Genomic DNA, 15,187 nt, shown 5'->3' with positions numbered 1-15,187 from the left:
GCACAGCTCCCGCGTTACAGGTCCTAGATCCACACTCCCCATACGCAATTGAGGTTGCAATCACCGACCGAACCCTTTCGGCCGTGCTCCTCCAAGAACGACATGATCGTTTAGGCCCCATAGCATAGTCCTCACAAGTTCTCGATCCAGTAGAGCAAGGATTTTCTGCCTGCGAAAGGCACTTGCAGTTTTTTGGGCTATTTAGTACTTTGCGTACATAATAGGACTTAACCCCATAACCATTTTAACAGAGCACACTCCCACCCAACTTCTACTCGACGGTAGACTAAAGGACGGCACGGTCAGCAAAATCTGCGCAGCACAATGGACCCTACTCTTACAAGGGCGGGACATTACAGTTAAAAGAACTAAGACACACGCGTTTCTCGCAGATAATTTACAGTACGCAGGCACCCCACATGAGTGTGAGATCATTACCACCAGGCACAATACAGGACCCTTTGTACCCAAATCAGCTCTCCCAAAACCAGATACTACACCCCACAAACCCCAGCCCACAGACGCACCCCTAAAGATTTATGTGGATGGCTCCTCCACAGTTTTACAAATCACTGGTTGTGGCATTTTTGTAGAGGACGCGCATGGACGCACTTTCAAGGCGATATCATTGAAGTTGCCTGGACATCTAGGTTCGCAGGCAGCCGAATTAGCAGCCGTAAGATATATTGTAGAGCACCCCGATGCGTTCCTGACCTCAGCTGACATATATTCCGACAGCCTATATGTCTGCAATAGTTTAACGGAATTCCTACCCCTGTGGAAATCTAGAGGTTTTGTTTCCGCGGATGGAAAGCCCCTACCCTCAGCCCCATTACTCCAGTATATTCTCAGGACAGCTAAAGATCGTAAATGTGGTATCATTAAAGTTCGTAGCCACCATTGTTCTTCCCTCCCCCTGGTAACGTTAAGGCAGACGCCCTAGCAAAGGCAGGTTCCAGACACGGTCACTTTTGGAATCCCCCTGAGAGTGCCCCAGTACACACGGTCCAGGTCTCACAGACCAATATTCAAGATTTAGCTCAGGCCCAAAAGGAAGATGAAAAGCTCAGGGAAGTTGTAAAACGTAACTTCCCAGCCCCCTATGATAAGTACAGAAACACTTTAACGACACAGGACGGCATAATTTTTAAAGATGGTATTTATGTGGTCCCCACCCAAGATAGAAACCAAATTATCTGCCAATTCCATGACAACCATGGACACCAAGGATAGATGCAACCCTTGCCCACCTCAGACCTCTCTGCTGGTGGCCCGATTTAAAATCCAATGTAATGCATTTAATTGAAAATTGTTTAATTTGCGCCCAGAACAATCCAGACAGGTATGCGAGGAAAGGTCAGCTCAGTCACACCTGCCCTGTTAATGGCCCCTGGACGAATTTACAGATTGATTACATAGGACCCCTAACCCCCTGCAGGAATGGTTTTAAGTATGTGTTGGTAGTAATCGACACCTTCACGAAATGGGTGGAAGCTTTTCCATCCAGAACCAATTAGGCAAAAATGACAGCCAAGATCCTAGCGCAGCACATCTTCACAAGATGGGGACTTCCCCATAGTATAGAGTGAGATTAAGGTTTATATTTCACAGGACGCGTCATGAAAAATGTCCTCACAATTTGCGGCATCCGACAAAAATTCCATATTGCCCATCACCGCCAATCGAGCAGAATCGTAGAGCGAATGAATAGAACCCTCAAGGAAACCCTCAGGAAAATGGTGCAACAGCACAATACCACATGGGACACAATTCTCCCCTTTGCACTCATGTTCACCCCCAGAGGCACGACTCCGCCTCTCCCTTCATTCGACCAGCAGCGACACCGACAGCGATAGCACTGAAACATTAGACCCCGTGGAACCACCACACAATTTCAATTCTGCACCAGGCCCCATTCCCAGCGACTCCGAACAGGATCCTTTGAGACCACATACATTAAAAACACCTAAACCGGACCCACCGCCCGATGACAATAGATCACCTCCTACCACCTCCAACCTCAACATTGGCACCGCGACAATTGCTACAGACTCATCCGGAACGATGAGATGGACCCCACATCTCCCCAAGCGGCTTTGGCACAGCTACTCCAGTCACGAGTGTGGCAACCAGAAGATGATGACTCAGAGTCTGACTCCCACAAGCGAAGCCCCTTTGCGACTCTTTTTGCAGTGGAACAATGAGGTGTCTAGATGATGGTAGAAAGGAACCGATGGAGATTTACGGTGTCCTTCTTCCTGATGGAGCCTGCCCGATTTTGTTATTTTAGTTTGTTAATTTTAAATGTTGAATGTTTGTTTGTGTATGACCTTCTGATAAAGTTTATTCATGGCCCCATGCCAAATTTTGATGCAGTCATAACCACTCTTTTAATACCAAGTGGCAGTTACAGGAACAAGTTTGTCAACAGACACCCACTCATAACTACTCTTCTGATTCGACGGTAATCCCGTACCAGCCTCGCCGGAATGTGGCGACTAGGGGCTTTTCACAGTAACTTCATTGAAGCCTACTCGTGACAATAAGCGATTTTCATTTCATTTTCATAAGAGGCAGTATCATAGAACATAACAGCGCAGTACAGGCACTTCAGCCTTCGATGTTGCGCCATCCTGTGAAACCCCTCTAAAGTCCCTCTACACTATTCCCTTATCGTCCATATGCCTATCCAATGACCATTTGAATGTGTTTAGTGTTGGCGAGTCTACTACTGTTGCAGGCAGGGCATTCCAAGCCCTTACTACTCTTGAGTAAAGAACCTACCTCTGACATCTGTCCTATATCTATCTCCCCTCAATTTAAAGCTATGTCACCTCGTACTGGACATCACCATCCAAGGAAAAAGGCTCTCAATGTCCACCCTATCTAATCCTCTGATCATCTTGTATGCCTCAATTAAGTCACCTCTTAACCTTCTTCTCTAACGAAAACAGCCTCAAGTCCTTCGGCCTTTCCTCATAAGATCTTCCCTCCATACCAGGCAACATCCTTGTAAATCTCTTCTGTACCCTTTCCAATGCTTCCACATCCATCCTATAATGCGGCGACCAGAACTGCACACAATACTCCAAATGCGGCCGCACCAGAGTTTTGTACAGCTGCAACATGACCTCATGGCTCTGAAACTCAATCCCTCTACCAATAAAAGCTAACACACCGTACGCCTTCTTAACAACCCTCTCAACCTGGGTGGCAACTTTCAGGGATCTATGGACATGGACACCGAGATCTCTCTGCTCGTCCACACTACCAAGAATCTTACCATTAGCCCAGTACTCTATATTCCTGTTACTCCTTCCAAAATGAATCACCTCACACTTTTCTGCATTAAACTCCATTTGCCACCTGTCAGCCCAGCTCTGCAGCTTATCTATGTCCCTCTGTAACTTGTAACATCCTTCTGCACTGTCCACAACTCCACCGACTTTAGTGTCATCTGCAAATTTACTCACCCATCCTTCTACGCCCTCCTCCAGGTCATTTATAAAAATGACAAACAGCAACGGCCCCAAAACAGATCCTTGTGGTACACCATTAGTAACTGGACACCAGTCAGAACATTTCCCATTAATCACCACCCTTTGTTTTCTATCAGCTAGCCAATTTCTGATCCAAACTGCTAAATCACCCTGAATCCCATGCCTCTGTATTTTCTGCAATAGCCTACCATGGGGAACCTTATCAAGCACTTTACTGAAATCCATATACACCACATCAACAGCTTTACCCTCATCCACCTGTTTGGTCACCTTCTCAAAGAACTCAATGAGGTTTGTGAGGCACGACCTACCCTTCACAAACTATGTTGACTATCCCTAATCAAATCGTATCCACGGCGAACACAAATTCTTTCCGTTCTTGTCCGGTCACCCAGGCAGTGGGGTAATGGCACTGATCCCCGCCCTGCACGAGGACCCCCATCTGGTCAGCTACGCTGGGGTAGTGCACCTACAGCACTATTCACCGTCCTACCCGGGGATTCCACCCATTCTTGCCCCGCCGCGGCCCATATGCACCCCATTCAGAACTTTTGGTTCGAACCTCTTTTACTGTTCTTTTAGTCTGTGGTTTAAAGAATGCTCTTTGCCATGAGTTTTATTTGTTTTCCGGCGACCCTTAGGTCGCTCTCCCACATGCTATTTACATTCTCAAACACTTGAATGAAACGCTTTGCTACCGGACGGAGAGATAGTCCATCCACTCACCGCATCGATCACACAGGCTGCGAGACTGCTCGCACTGTGACAGTATTTTCTTTTCGGATGTCTTGTCCCCAAAAATATTTGGTTTAAAAAAAAAATGAGGGAGTCACATATGGTGACAATTCTAATGGGCAACTGATAATAAAAGGACAGACATACGAGATTTTAAACAAGGTAATAACAGATATTACGCTCGTGTCTACAGGAAATCCAGAACAACAGAAGTCAGAGGAAGACCAAGAAGGAAAAAGAGAACATGAAGACAGACATCATGGTCTACATTTGGATTCTCGTGGGATCACTACAGTTGCGCGCGGACGCGACCCTCCTGACCCCTACCGCACAGGCCGTGAATGTTTCCCAGCCCTGCCACACACCACACCCAGAGACACGTACTGAGCCCCTATTTTTGGACTCCAGCAAAATCCCCACTCTCTCTAAGTAAATAAAGTGCACGATTAATTTTTTTTGTTTGTTCGAATAAAAGAAAAATGTGAAATTCTGTACTTGACTGCCAAGATACAGAGAAATGTAATGCTGCTATTATATAGTTTATACAGTTTGTAAATTCTTTTGATTGACTAAGGATAGTTTAGAGGAGGATAATTAGAGGTTCCCGTGTTTTAAATGATAAAGAAATGTAATGCATGCTTGAATGTCATAGTGCCCCTTAGAATTTTATAATGATGTGATGTACATAAAGCAATTTAGGTAAAGGTTCCAATCCATAGGACAGAGTAGGATAGAACCTGTCCTTGATTGCGGGTGCTCAACTTAGGCAGAGAACAAAGAAGATTCAGTAATATGATCCTTCACGCTCCACATTGAGGAACGGCCATTGTTTAAAAAAAAATAAATTTAGAATACCCAATTAATGCCCAATTGATTTTCCAATTAAAGGCAATTTAGCTTGGCCAATTCACCTACCCTGCACATCTTTGGGTTGTGGGGGTGAAACCCAACCAAATACGGGGAATGTGCAAACTCCACACGGACAGTGACCCTGGGCCGGGATCGAACTTGGGACCTCAGCGCCGTGAGGGAGCAGGGCTAAGCCACTGCGCCACCGTGCTGCCCGGCCATTGTTTTTCTGACTTGAGTGGGCACCCGAAGTTAAGCATAGGTGTTAGTGATATAGTTTAGCCTGTAGTGTTATTGTGCATGAGTAAATCATACTGTGTGTAAATAAAGTAGTATTAACTTCGAACTAACTAACTGGTGTATTGGCTCTTTGATCGGTATTCGGGTTGAACCTTGTGGCGGTATCAAGAGATACCTGGCGACTCTGAAAGTATACTCATAATTAGGATTAAGAAAGGCGACCTTATTAACCACCATATTTATAGCAAGTAAACAGAGCAACAAATCATAGAACTTAGAGTGCAGAAGGAGGCTATTCGGCCCATTGAGTCTGCACCGGCCCTTGGAAAGAGCACCCTACCCAAGCTCACACCTCCACCCTATCCCCGTAACCCCACGTAACCTTTTTGTTTTGGACATAAGGGCAATTTTTCATGGCCAATCCACCTAACCTCCACATCTTTGGACTGTGGGAGAAAACCAGAGCACCCGGAGAAAACTCACGCAGACACGTGGAGAACGTGCAGACTCTACAGGTCACTAGATTTTAAATACCTTTATAAAAGTTATCAGTCTCTTGAGGGATCGCAACTTTATTGTCATCTTTTTATTCTTTTATAACATCATTGCAATGGTCCTATTCTCCGATAGCAGGCAGTTTGATAAGAAACAAAAAAACTTAAAACCAGCAAATCAATAATGTTTGTGTTTCACTCAATTCTAATTTAAAAGGAAACCACACTGCACATATATCAACGAGGTGTTATGCAGTAATGTACACTGTAAGAATATATGGATTATAGTTGTCACTTTGAAAACTTTAGAGGATGAGAACCGTACCCAGGAGGCCTTTGTTTAAAATAATAAATCCAAAACTGCAACATGCAATCTTCTGCTTAAAAATCCTTATTCATGGGGCAGCACGGTGGCCCAGTAGTTAACACTTCTGCCTCACATCACCGAGGAACCGAGTTCGATCCCGGCCCCGGGTCACTGTCTGTGTGGAGTTTGCACATTCTCCCAGTGTCTGCATGGGTTTCACCTCCACAACCCAAAGATGTGCAGGGTAGGTGGATTGGCCACACTTAATTGCCCCTTAATTGGAAAAATTTTAAAAAGATAAGTATCCTTATTCAAGATAATAGAATGATACATAAGCCTTCTACAGTCAGTTTTCTACCTAGTGGTGAACATTTACATACATTTCTCTGCATGTCTTGTTGCATCCGTTGCATCATTTTGTTCATTTCCTCCACCTTCAAAGTTGCTGTTCGTAAGTCCAGTTTTGTTTTCCTGCACAAACAAAAGTTGGAACAAATTCTGGAACCGTTATGTGCAATAGGGCATAGATTATATCGATTAAGCATTTATTGAGAGGAATTCCTTACAAAAGCAGGAAGATGATACTTTAGTTGCATAAGGCATTGGTAAGAGCACAGTCGGAGTACAGAAGTGGTTCCCAACCTGTGGTTCATGGACCATCACTGCACGTGGTTACTGTGTCCATTGAAGAAAAATAAGTCTATGAAAAAATGTTACCGTGGAGAAATAATAATGAATATTTCATATGTAGCATATCAATCCTTGTTAAATTATTTTTGATACAAGATTAATCCTTGCAATTAAATAGTGTAGCCAGAGGCAGATTTTCAATGAAACACACGCAGTACAGCGCCAGGCTCCAGCCAAAGGAGCGACACAGAAAGATGAATGTTCATAGAATCATAGAATTTACAGTGCACAAGGAGGCCATTTGGCCCATCGAGTCTGCACCGGCCCTTGGAAAGAGCACCCTCCACCCTATCCCCGTAACCCCACCTAACTTTTTTTTTGGACATTAACAGCAGTTTAGCATGGCCAATCCACCTAATCTGCACATCTTTGGACCGTGGGAGGAAACAGGCACACCCGGAGGAAACCCCACATAGACACGGGGAGACGTGCAGACTCCACACAGACAGTGACACAAGCCGGGAATCGAACCTGGGACCCTGGAGCTGTGAAGCAACTATAATAACCACTGTGCTACCATGCTGCCCACTGTTATGGAAACACCAATCAGAGCCTTGGTAGCTCCAAATCTGCTGATAGGCTGAGCAGGTATAGCAGATATTACAGAATAACATCAAGCTCCTATTGGTGGACTCCCCTTTGGAGCATAAAACGTTTGCCAGATGGTCCGAGGTGGTAGAGATTTAGAGCAGTTCAGACATAGACTCCTGAACTGATGTGAAATTTCTGAATTTCACTGAGTAAAAGGTGCAAAGCAGCAATCTTGTTTCTGGCATTTGGTCTGGTGGGCTGCTTGAGGCAAAAGTGAGGTTGCTGACCTAACATCGGGGTGAGAGTCTGCAAAGTCTTCAGCGTGGCAAGGAGGTGTTGTTGGCCAATGGCCGTCAAGGGGAGCAATGGGTTGACTTTCTACCTCCAGTCCAAGACTGAAGAGGGCAGGTGGACAACCAACCAAAACAAACAGAGGCCACCAGGCCAGATAGCCAGCAGCAGCTGGCCAGGAACACACATGCTCAATGCCCAGCCACCCGAGTGAGAACTGACAGGTGAGCAGAGTAGCAGTCAGGAGGTACAAAGGTCAGTGTTACGGTACCTGGACCAGATCCCAATTTATGTTAGGAAACTGGATGAGACCCCAACAATGTTTCAATTTGTAAATTGTGATGAAAGGATACTTTGCTCCAGGAGTAATTCCACCGACACCTAGGGATCTTTTAGATTAAAACATACTTCACTATTAACACAGGAATGTGGGTGGCATGGTGGCACAGTTAATGATCATCAGCGTCATCGATTGGGACAAAGATGTTGTGCTCCTCCAGTAGCGAGGCAAAGCTCTTGCTGATCTGAGTGCCCACGTGCAGAAATGGGATGACCACAACAAAGACTTTCATGAGGCCAAAGGAAGTCTTGACGGGCCTGGGTAAAATGGCTCCCGATCTCTTCACCGCCAGCCTTCTGGAAGAGTGCAGCTGGGTGTCTGCTTTGGCCCGCGGATTCAGGAGGGCCCGGTTTACCTCACACCGCAGTGTTGCTTCACAGTGCCAGGGACCCAGGTTTAATTCCCAGCTTGGGTCACTGTGCGGAGTCTGCACTTTCTCCCCGTGTCTGCGTGGGTTTCCTCCGGGTGCTCCGGTCTCCTCCCACAAGTCCCGAAAGATGTGCTTGTCAGGTGAATTGGACATTCTGAATTTTCCCTGTGTACCCGAACAGGCGCTAGAGTGTGGCGACTAGGGGATTTTCACAGTAACTTCATTGCAGTGTTAATGTAAGCCTACTTGCGATACTAATAAAGATTATTATTATTGTTATTAGGATTAACCCCATTTGCATCCAAGGAAAACTTAAAAAATAAAGAAAGGTCTACTTTCTCATCTACTTCTGAAATTTCAATTAAGCATAGTCCACACATTCAGATCAAATAACACTTGTGAGTACAGTTAACACTCAGTGGCTTACAGATTTAATCAAAAAGTCCTTGGGAGAGAAGCTTTCAGAAGTCAGGCCGAGAAACACACCTCCTTTCCTCAGAAACCACAGCAGAATTCTCAAAATGAAACTAAAAACATTTGACACTAGGCAGGCTCAAAAAGGAAACTAAAAACAGGCCCAGCCCCTCCTATGAGGTGACATCACAGCCTGCCTAGCTGTTAACCCCTAATCACAGTTTTAGCAGACATATAATCCGGATACTTTAGCCCAAAAGTTATTTTAATAATATTACTGCAACAGACACGTAATATATAAAAATGTCCTACATTAATTACACACCAGGCAAGCACCGTGTGTCATGTCTTGGGGATTCAGATCAGTTGCCATTGGAGCACTCGACCAGAGCCAGAGGATAGTCAGGCAGAGGGTGAGAAGGCTGGGTTAGGAAGAATCCGGACCTGATAGCAAGGGTGAGAAAGAGCAGAGGCCAGGCCAGGTAGCCAGCACCTGCAGCAACCAAGCAGCCAACCAGGAGCATCCAGGGTTGTTGAGGTTCGAAACTTGGCCCCCCGAGAAGAGCCAAGTGATAGAAAGAAGACCAGGCAAGCACTTGTGTCGTGTCAGGGAATTGGAGAGCAGCGGCCAGTGAGAACAGAGCAACTTGACCAGGGCCAGAGGCCAGCCAGGCAAAGCTGAGAGTGGGAGGGCTGGATTGGGAAGAAACCGGCCCAGCAAGGGTGAGAAAGAGCAGATGCCAGGCCAGGTAGCCAGCAGCTGCAGCAACCAGGCAGCCAGCCAGGAGCATCCAGGGTTGTTGAGGTTCGAAGTTTGGCCTCCCGAGCAAGAGCCAAGTGATAGAAAGAAGACCAGGCAAGCACCAGTGTAGTGTCAGGGAATTGGAGAGCAGCGGCCAGTGAGAACAGGGCAACCTGACCAGGCAGGCAAAGCAGAGAATGAGAGGGCTGGATTGGGCAGAAACCAGACCAGCAAGGGCGAGAGAGAGCAGAGCCAGCCCAGATAGATAGCAGCAGCAGCCAGCCAGACCACACAGTGATGGAGGGAAGTGAGGAAAGAACCTTCCCTGAGGACATTGCCTTATTGCCAAAATCCATTCCACTGGGTATGATTGAATACTTCATTATAAATAGACCAGAGTTCAATCGGGCAAAAACGGCCCTCTTTAAGAAGGGGGTGAGGTTCGGGATGCTGTACCCAGCCCGCCTGTGGTCACACATGAGGAACGGGACTTCTACTTTGAAATGCCAGACAAAGTATGGACCTTTATTAAAGAAACGAAGCTGGAGGCAAATTAAAAGACACTTAAGCCTTGGAGATGTACTGTGGTAGCGATTTGTGGTGCTGGATTGTAAACATTTAAGTAGCTCAATGTGAAACAATGGGCTGTGCGGATGGTTAACGGTCAATCTGTCGTGCAGGGACCTTGTTGGGGGGAGGGGGGGGCTGTGAATTTAGTTCTGCTTTTTGGGTGACTATTTTTCTAAAGTGATTGTTTCTTCACTGTTTTTTTTCTGTTTGTTTACTGGGGAATGTGATGCTTTAAAAATGTTTATTCATGTGGGGGTGGGGGCGGGGGAGAGGAGAGTACAATAGGGAGACAGACTGCTTGTTGCCAGTGGCGGGAGCTATCATGTCAGCATGGGTCATCTGACTCTCGGAAGCACAGTGGGGTTGGGCAGGTGTTAAGCTGGAGCTTGACTTGGGGGATTGGGTTTTTAGTGTTGTTGCTGGGGGAGTGGGAAAGGGGGAGTTGCTTTGCTGACAGGGGAGGAACTGTTAATAAGGGACAAATGGGAGGTTGGGAACGGCGACAGCCCGAGTGGGGACTTGAGGAAACGGAGGGCGCAAGCTCGAGGCAGGCCGAAAAAGGGTGATGGCTATTCGGCAGGGTGGGGGGTTGGAAGATCCCCCCCGTCCAGGCTGATCACATGGAATGTGAGAGGACTGAATGGGCCGGTCAAGAGGGCTCACGTGTTCGGGCATTTGAGGGAACTGAAGACGGACATGGCAATGCTACAAGAGACACACCTAAAGGTTACAGACCAGACGAGATTGAGGAAGGGGTGGGTTAGCCAAATGTTTCACTCAGGACTGGACTCAAAGACCAGTGGGGTAGCGATCTTGATCAGCAAACGAGTGGCATTCGAGGCAGGGAGAATCGTGTCAGACAAGGGGGGTAGGTACATAATGGTGAGTGGGAAGCTGGAGGGGGTGAGAGTGGTACTTGTGAACATACATGCTTCGAATTGGGATGACGTGGAATTTATGAGGTGGGTGTTAGGTAAGATCCTAGACTTAGAGTCACATAACTTGATCACGGGAGGGGACTTCAAAACAGTCATTAATCCAGAATTGGACTGGTCAAAATCCAGGACAGGGAGGAGGCCAGCCGCGGCAAAGGAATTGAAGTGTTTTATGGAACAGATGGGGGGGGGGGGGGGGGGGGGGGGGGGGGAAGTAGACCCATGGAGGTTTGCAAGGGTGAAGGAGTTTTCCTTTTTTTTCCCACATGTCCACAAGGTATACTCTCGCATTGACTTTTTTGTTCACAGCAGGGCTCGAATACCGGGGGTGGTGGATACTGAGTACTCGGCAATTGCAGTATCGGATCACGACCCCCCACTGGGTGGATCTACGGGTTAGTGTGGAGAGGGGGCAATGCCTGCTGTGGAGACTGGATGTGGGGTTGCTAGTGGACGAGGCGGTCTGTGGGCGGGTTAACAAATCCATCCAGAACTACCTGAAAACAAATGATATGGGGGAGGTCTCTGCAGCGACGGTCTGGGAAGCTTTGAAGGCAGTGGTCACAGGGGAATGAATCTCGATACGGGCCCACAGAGAAAAGGCGGAACAAGCTGAGAGGGATAGATTAGTGGAGGAGATACTCCATGTGGACAAGAGATAGTCGGAGAACCCGGACGCGGGGCTACGGAGGGAGCAGCGGAGGTTACATGTGGAGTTTGGGCTGTTGAAAGCAGTGGAACAGTTGAGGAAGGCAAGAGTTGGGGGGGGGGGGGGTTGCGATCTAGGAGTACGGGGAAAAGGCAAGCAGAATGTTGGTGCACCAGCTCAGGAAAAAAGGCGGCCGCCAGTGAGATAGGTAAAGTAAAGAGTAGAGATGGTAATACTGTCCTGGACCCAGCGGGGGTGAACGAGGTGTTTAAGGATTTTTATAGTAAATTATGAGTCGGAACCCCTGGCTGGGGTGCAACGGATAAGGCAAATTTTTGGATCAGTTGAGGTTCTCGAGGGTGGAGGAGGACCTGGGAGCCCCAATTGAGATTGAGGAAATAATCAAGGGGCTGGAGGGCATGCAGGCGGGCAAGGTTCCGGGGCCTGACGGCTATCCGGTGGAATTCAACAAGATATTTTCAGCGATATTGAGCCCACTGTTGGTGAGGACATTCAACAAAGTAAGAGAGAAGGGAGTCCTCCACCCAACAATGTCGCAGGCCTCGATTTCATTGACCTTGAAACGGGAGAAGGAGAGCAATGCGGGTTATACAGACCGATTTCTCTACTGAATGTGGATACCAAACTGCAGGCTAAGATACTGGTCACAAGGATAGAGGACTGTGTCCCGGGGGTGATAGGGGAAGACCAGACGGGATTTGTTAAGGGCAGGCAACTCAAGGCCAATGTTCGAAGGCTTCTAAATGTCATTATGGTGCCTTCAGGAGAGGAGGCGGAGGTGGTGGTAGCGATGGATGCGGAGAAGGCATTTGATCGAGTGGAGTGGGATTACCTGTGGGAGGTGCTGGGAAGGTTTGGGTTTGGTGAGGGCTTTATTGACTGGGTGCATTTGCTCCATCAGGCACCAGTAGCGAGTGTGCATACGAACTGGCTACGGTCAGGGTATTTTGAACTACACCAAGGGATGAGGCAAGGGTGCCCCCTCTGCCCGTTACTGTTTGCTCAATCCATGGCATTAAGAGTCTCTAGGCACTGGAAAGAGCTGTTTCGGGAGGGGCGGGGGGGGGGGGAAAGAGAAAGCACCGGGTCTCGCTCTACGCAGATGACCTGCTCTTGTACATTTCGGACCCATTGGAGGGGATGGGGGAGGTAATGCGAATGTTGGGGGAATTTGGCAATTTTTCGGGGTATAAACTGAACATGGGGAAAAGCGAGATGTTTGTGATCCAGGGCAGAGAGCAGGAGAAGAGACTGGGAGAGCTGCCACTTAGAATGGCAGGAAGAGCTTTCGATATCTGGGAATCCAGGTGGCCCGGAAATGGGAGGTACTACACAAGTTAAACCTATCCCGGTTGGTAGAACAAATGGAAGGGAACTTTAAGAGATGGGACATGCTCCTGCTATCACTGGCGGGAAGGGTACAGACCGTGAAAACGACGGTCCTCCCCAGATTTCTGTTCGTCTTTCAGTGCCTCCCCATCTTCATTCCTTTTTTTTTAATAAACTTAGAGTACCCAATTCATTTTTCCGATTAAGGGGAAATTTAGCGCGGCCAATCCACCTACCCTGCACATCTTTTGAGTTGTGGGAGCGAAATCCACGCAAAGGGAGAATGTGCAAACTCCACACGGACAGTGGCCCAGAGCTGGGATCGAAACTGGAACCTCGGCGCCGTGAGGCAGCAGTGCTACTTACTGTGCCACCGTGCTGCCCTCCCATCTTCATTCCTAAGGCCTTTTTCAAGCGGGTGAATAAGATTATTTCGGGCTTTGTGTGGGTGAGTAAAACCCCGCGAGTGAAGAAAGTGTTGCTGGAGTGCAGTTGGGGGGAGGGCGAGTTGGCACTGCCGAACTTCTGCCATTACTACTGGGCGGCTAATATAGCCATGATCAAGAAGTGGGTAGTGGGGGAGGGGTCAGCATGGGAGCAGATGGAGGCGGTGTCATGTAAAGACACCAGTCTGGGAGCATGGTAACAGCACCTCTGCCGTTCTCGTTGGCCCAATACTCCACAAGTCTGGTGGTAGTGGTGGCTCGGAGGATCTGGGGGCAATGGAGGAGATATAAGAGAGTGGACGGAGCATCGATTTGGACACCGATTTATAACAACCACACGTTTGTACCGGGTAGGCTGGATGGCGGGTTCTGGAGTTGGCAGAGGGCAGGAATTAGAAGGATGGGGGATCTATTTATAGATGGGAGCTCTCCTAGCTTGAAACTTTGGAGGATAAATTTAAATTGCCAGCAGGGAATGGTTTTAGGTATTTGCAGGTGCGCGACTTCCTGAGAAAACAGGTGCCGGCCTTTCCGCTGCTGCTGCCACGGGGGATACGGGATAGAGTAGTTTCCAGGACACGAGTGCGAGAGGGGAAGGTACTGGATATTTACCAGGAGCTTTCGGAGGCGGAAGGAACTCCGGTGGAGGAGCTTAAGGGCAAGTGGGAGGACGAGTTAGGAGGAGAGATAGAGGCGGGGCTACTGGTGGATGACCTAAGCAGGCTTAATACCTCCTCATCGTGCACCAGGCTTAGCCTGATACAAGTTAAGGTAGTCCACCGGGCACACATGACAGTGGCCAGGATGAGCAAGTTATTCAGGGTAGAGGATGGGGTGTGCGAGGTGTGCAGGAAGCCCACCAAATCATGTCCACATGTTTTGGGCATGCCAAAGCATGGAGGGTTTTGGCAGTGTTTTGCTAAGGCAATCTCCACGGATGGTGCCGAGTCCGGAGGTAACGATCTTTGGAGTGTCGGAAGAGCCAGGAGTTCAGGGAGTGAAAGAGGCCGCATCCTGCCCTTTGCCTCCCTGGTAGCCTGGAGACAGATCTTATTAATGTGGAGGGGCTCGAAGCCCCAGAGTGTAGAGACCGGGGTTAGTGACCTGGCTGGGTTTCTCAGTCTTAGAAAATAAAGTTTGCCTTAAGAGGGTCAATGTTAGGGTTCACCCAGAGGTGGCAGCCATTTGTCGACTTTCTCGGGGAAAATTAAAAATATCAGCAGATGCAGTATTCCGAGGGGAGCGGGGGAGCAGGCGGATTGTAGTTGTATGGTTGTGTGAAGATTGGGCTGGCGGGGGGGGGGGGGGGAAATGTTTATTTTACCATGTTGATGTCATTGTTTTCGTTACTGTTATAAAAATTTTCAAATACCTTAATAAAATATTATTTAGAAAAATAAATAAATAGACCAGAGAACATAAGTAATATGGAAAATATGAGTCAAAAGTTTGAGGTTCAAGGCATAAGAAGTTTACAAATCTTCATGAGTCCCATTTTCTGAGGGTGAAGAGAAATGGCATGACGGAAATAAGAAATTGGTTGAGTTTTTCAGAAACCTCTAAGGCAGTCTACAGTTATGTTTGCAAATGATTCCCATGTAAAGGGAAACAATCATTTGTCGATGGGTACTCTTAACTGGAGAATGTTGGAAGAGATATTGCTGATCATGTAACTTCTGAAAATTATATTAAGGCTATGAGTGCACATGTTTAAAGACGTAAATTGTCTGGAAG

At 47.6% G+C, this 15,187-nt stretch overlaps 1 protein-coding gene across 3 annotated transcripts in view; it reads right to left on the bottom strand.

The window, feature by feature from the left end:
• sclt1 (sodium channel and clathrin linker 1) overlaps positions 1-15,187 on the bottom strand; it is a 144,666-nt gene that overhangs the window by 78,096 nt on the left and 51,383 nt on the right. For all 3 annotated transcript variants that reach the window (XM_038792512.1, XM_038792513.1, XM_038792514.1), the window contains one exon: positions 6,506-6,596. In XM_038792512.1, the coding sequence (XP_038648440.1) occupies positions 6,506-6,596 (91 nt within the window). The remainder of the gene's footprint in view (positions 1-6,505; positions 6,597-15,187) is intronic.

The sequence above is a fragment of the Scyliorhinus canicula genome, chromosome 3, assembly GCF_902713615.1.
Source record: "Scyliorhinus canicula chromosome 3, sScyCan1.1, whole genome shotgun sequence".
Lineage (NCBI taxonomy): Eukaryota > Metazoa > Chordata > Chondrichthyes > Carcharhiniformes > Scyliorhinidae > Scyliorhinus > Scyliorhinus canicula.
Note: the sequence above shows the minus strand (reverse complement) of the source record. Positions and strands in the feature narration are given on the sequence as shown.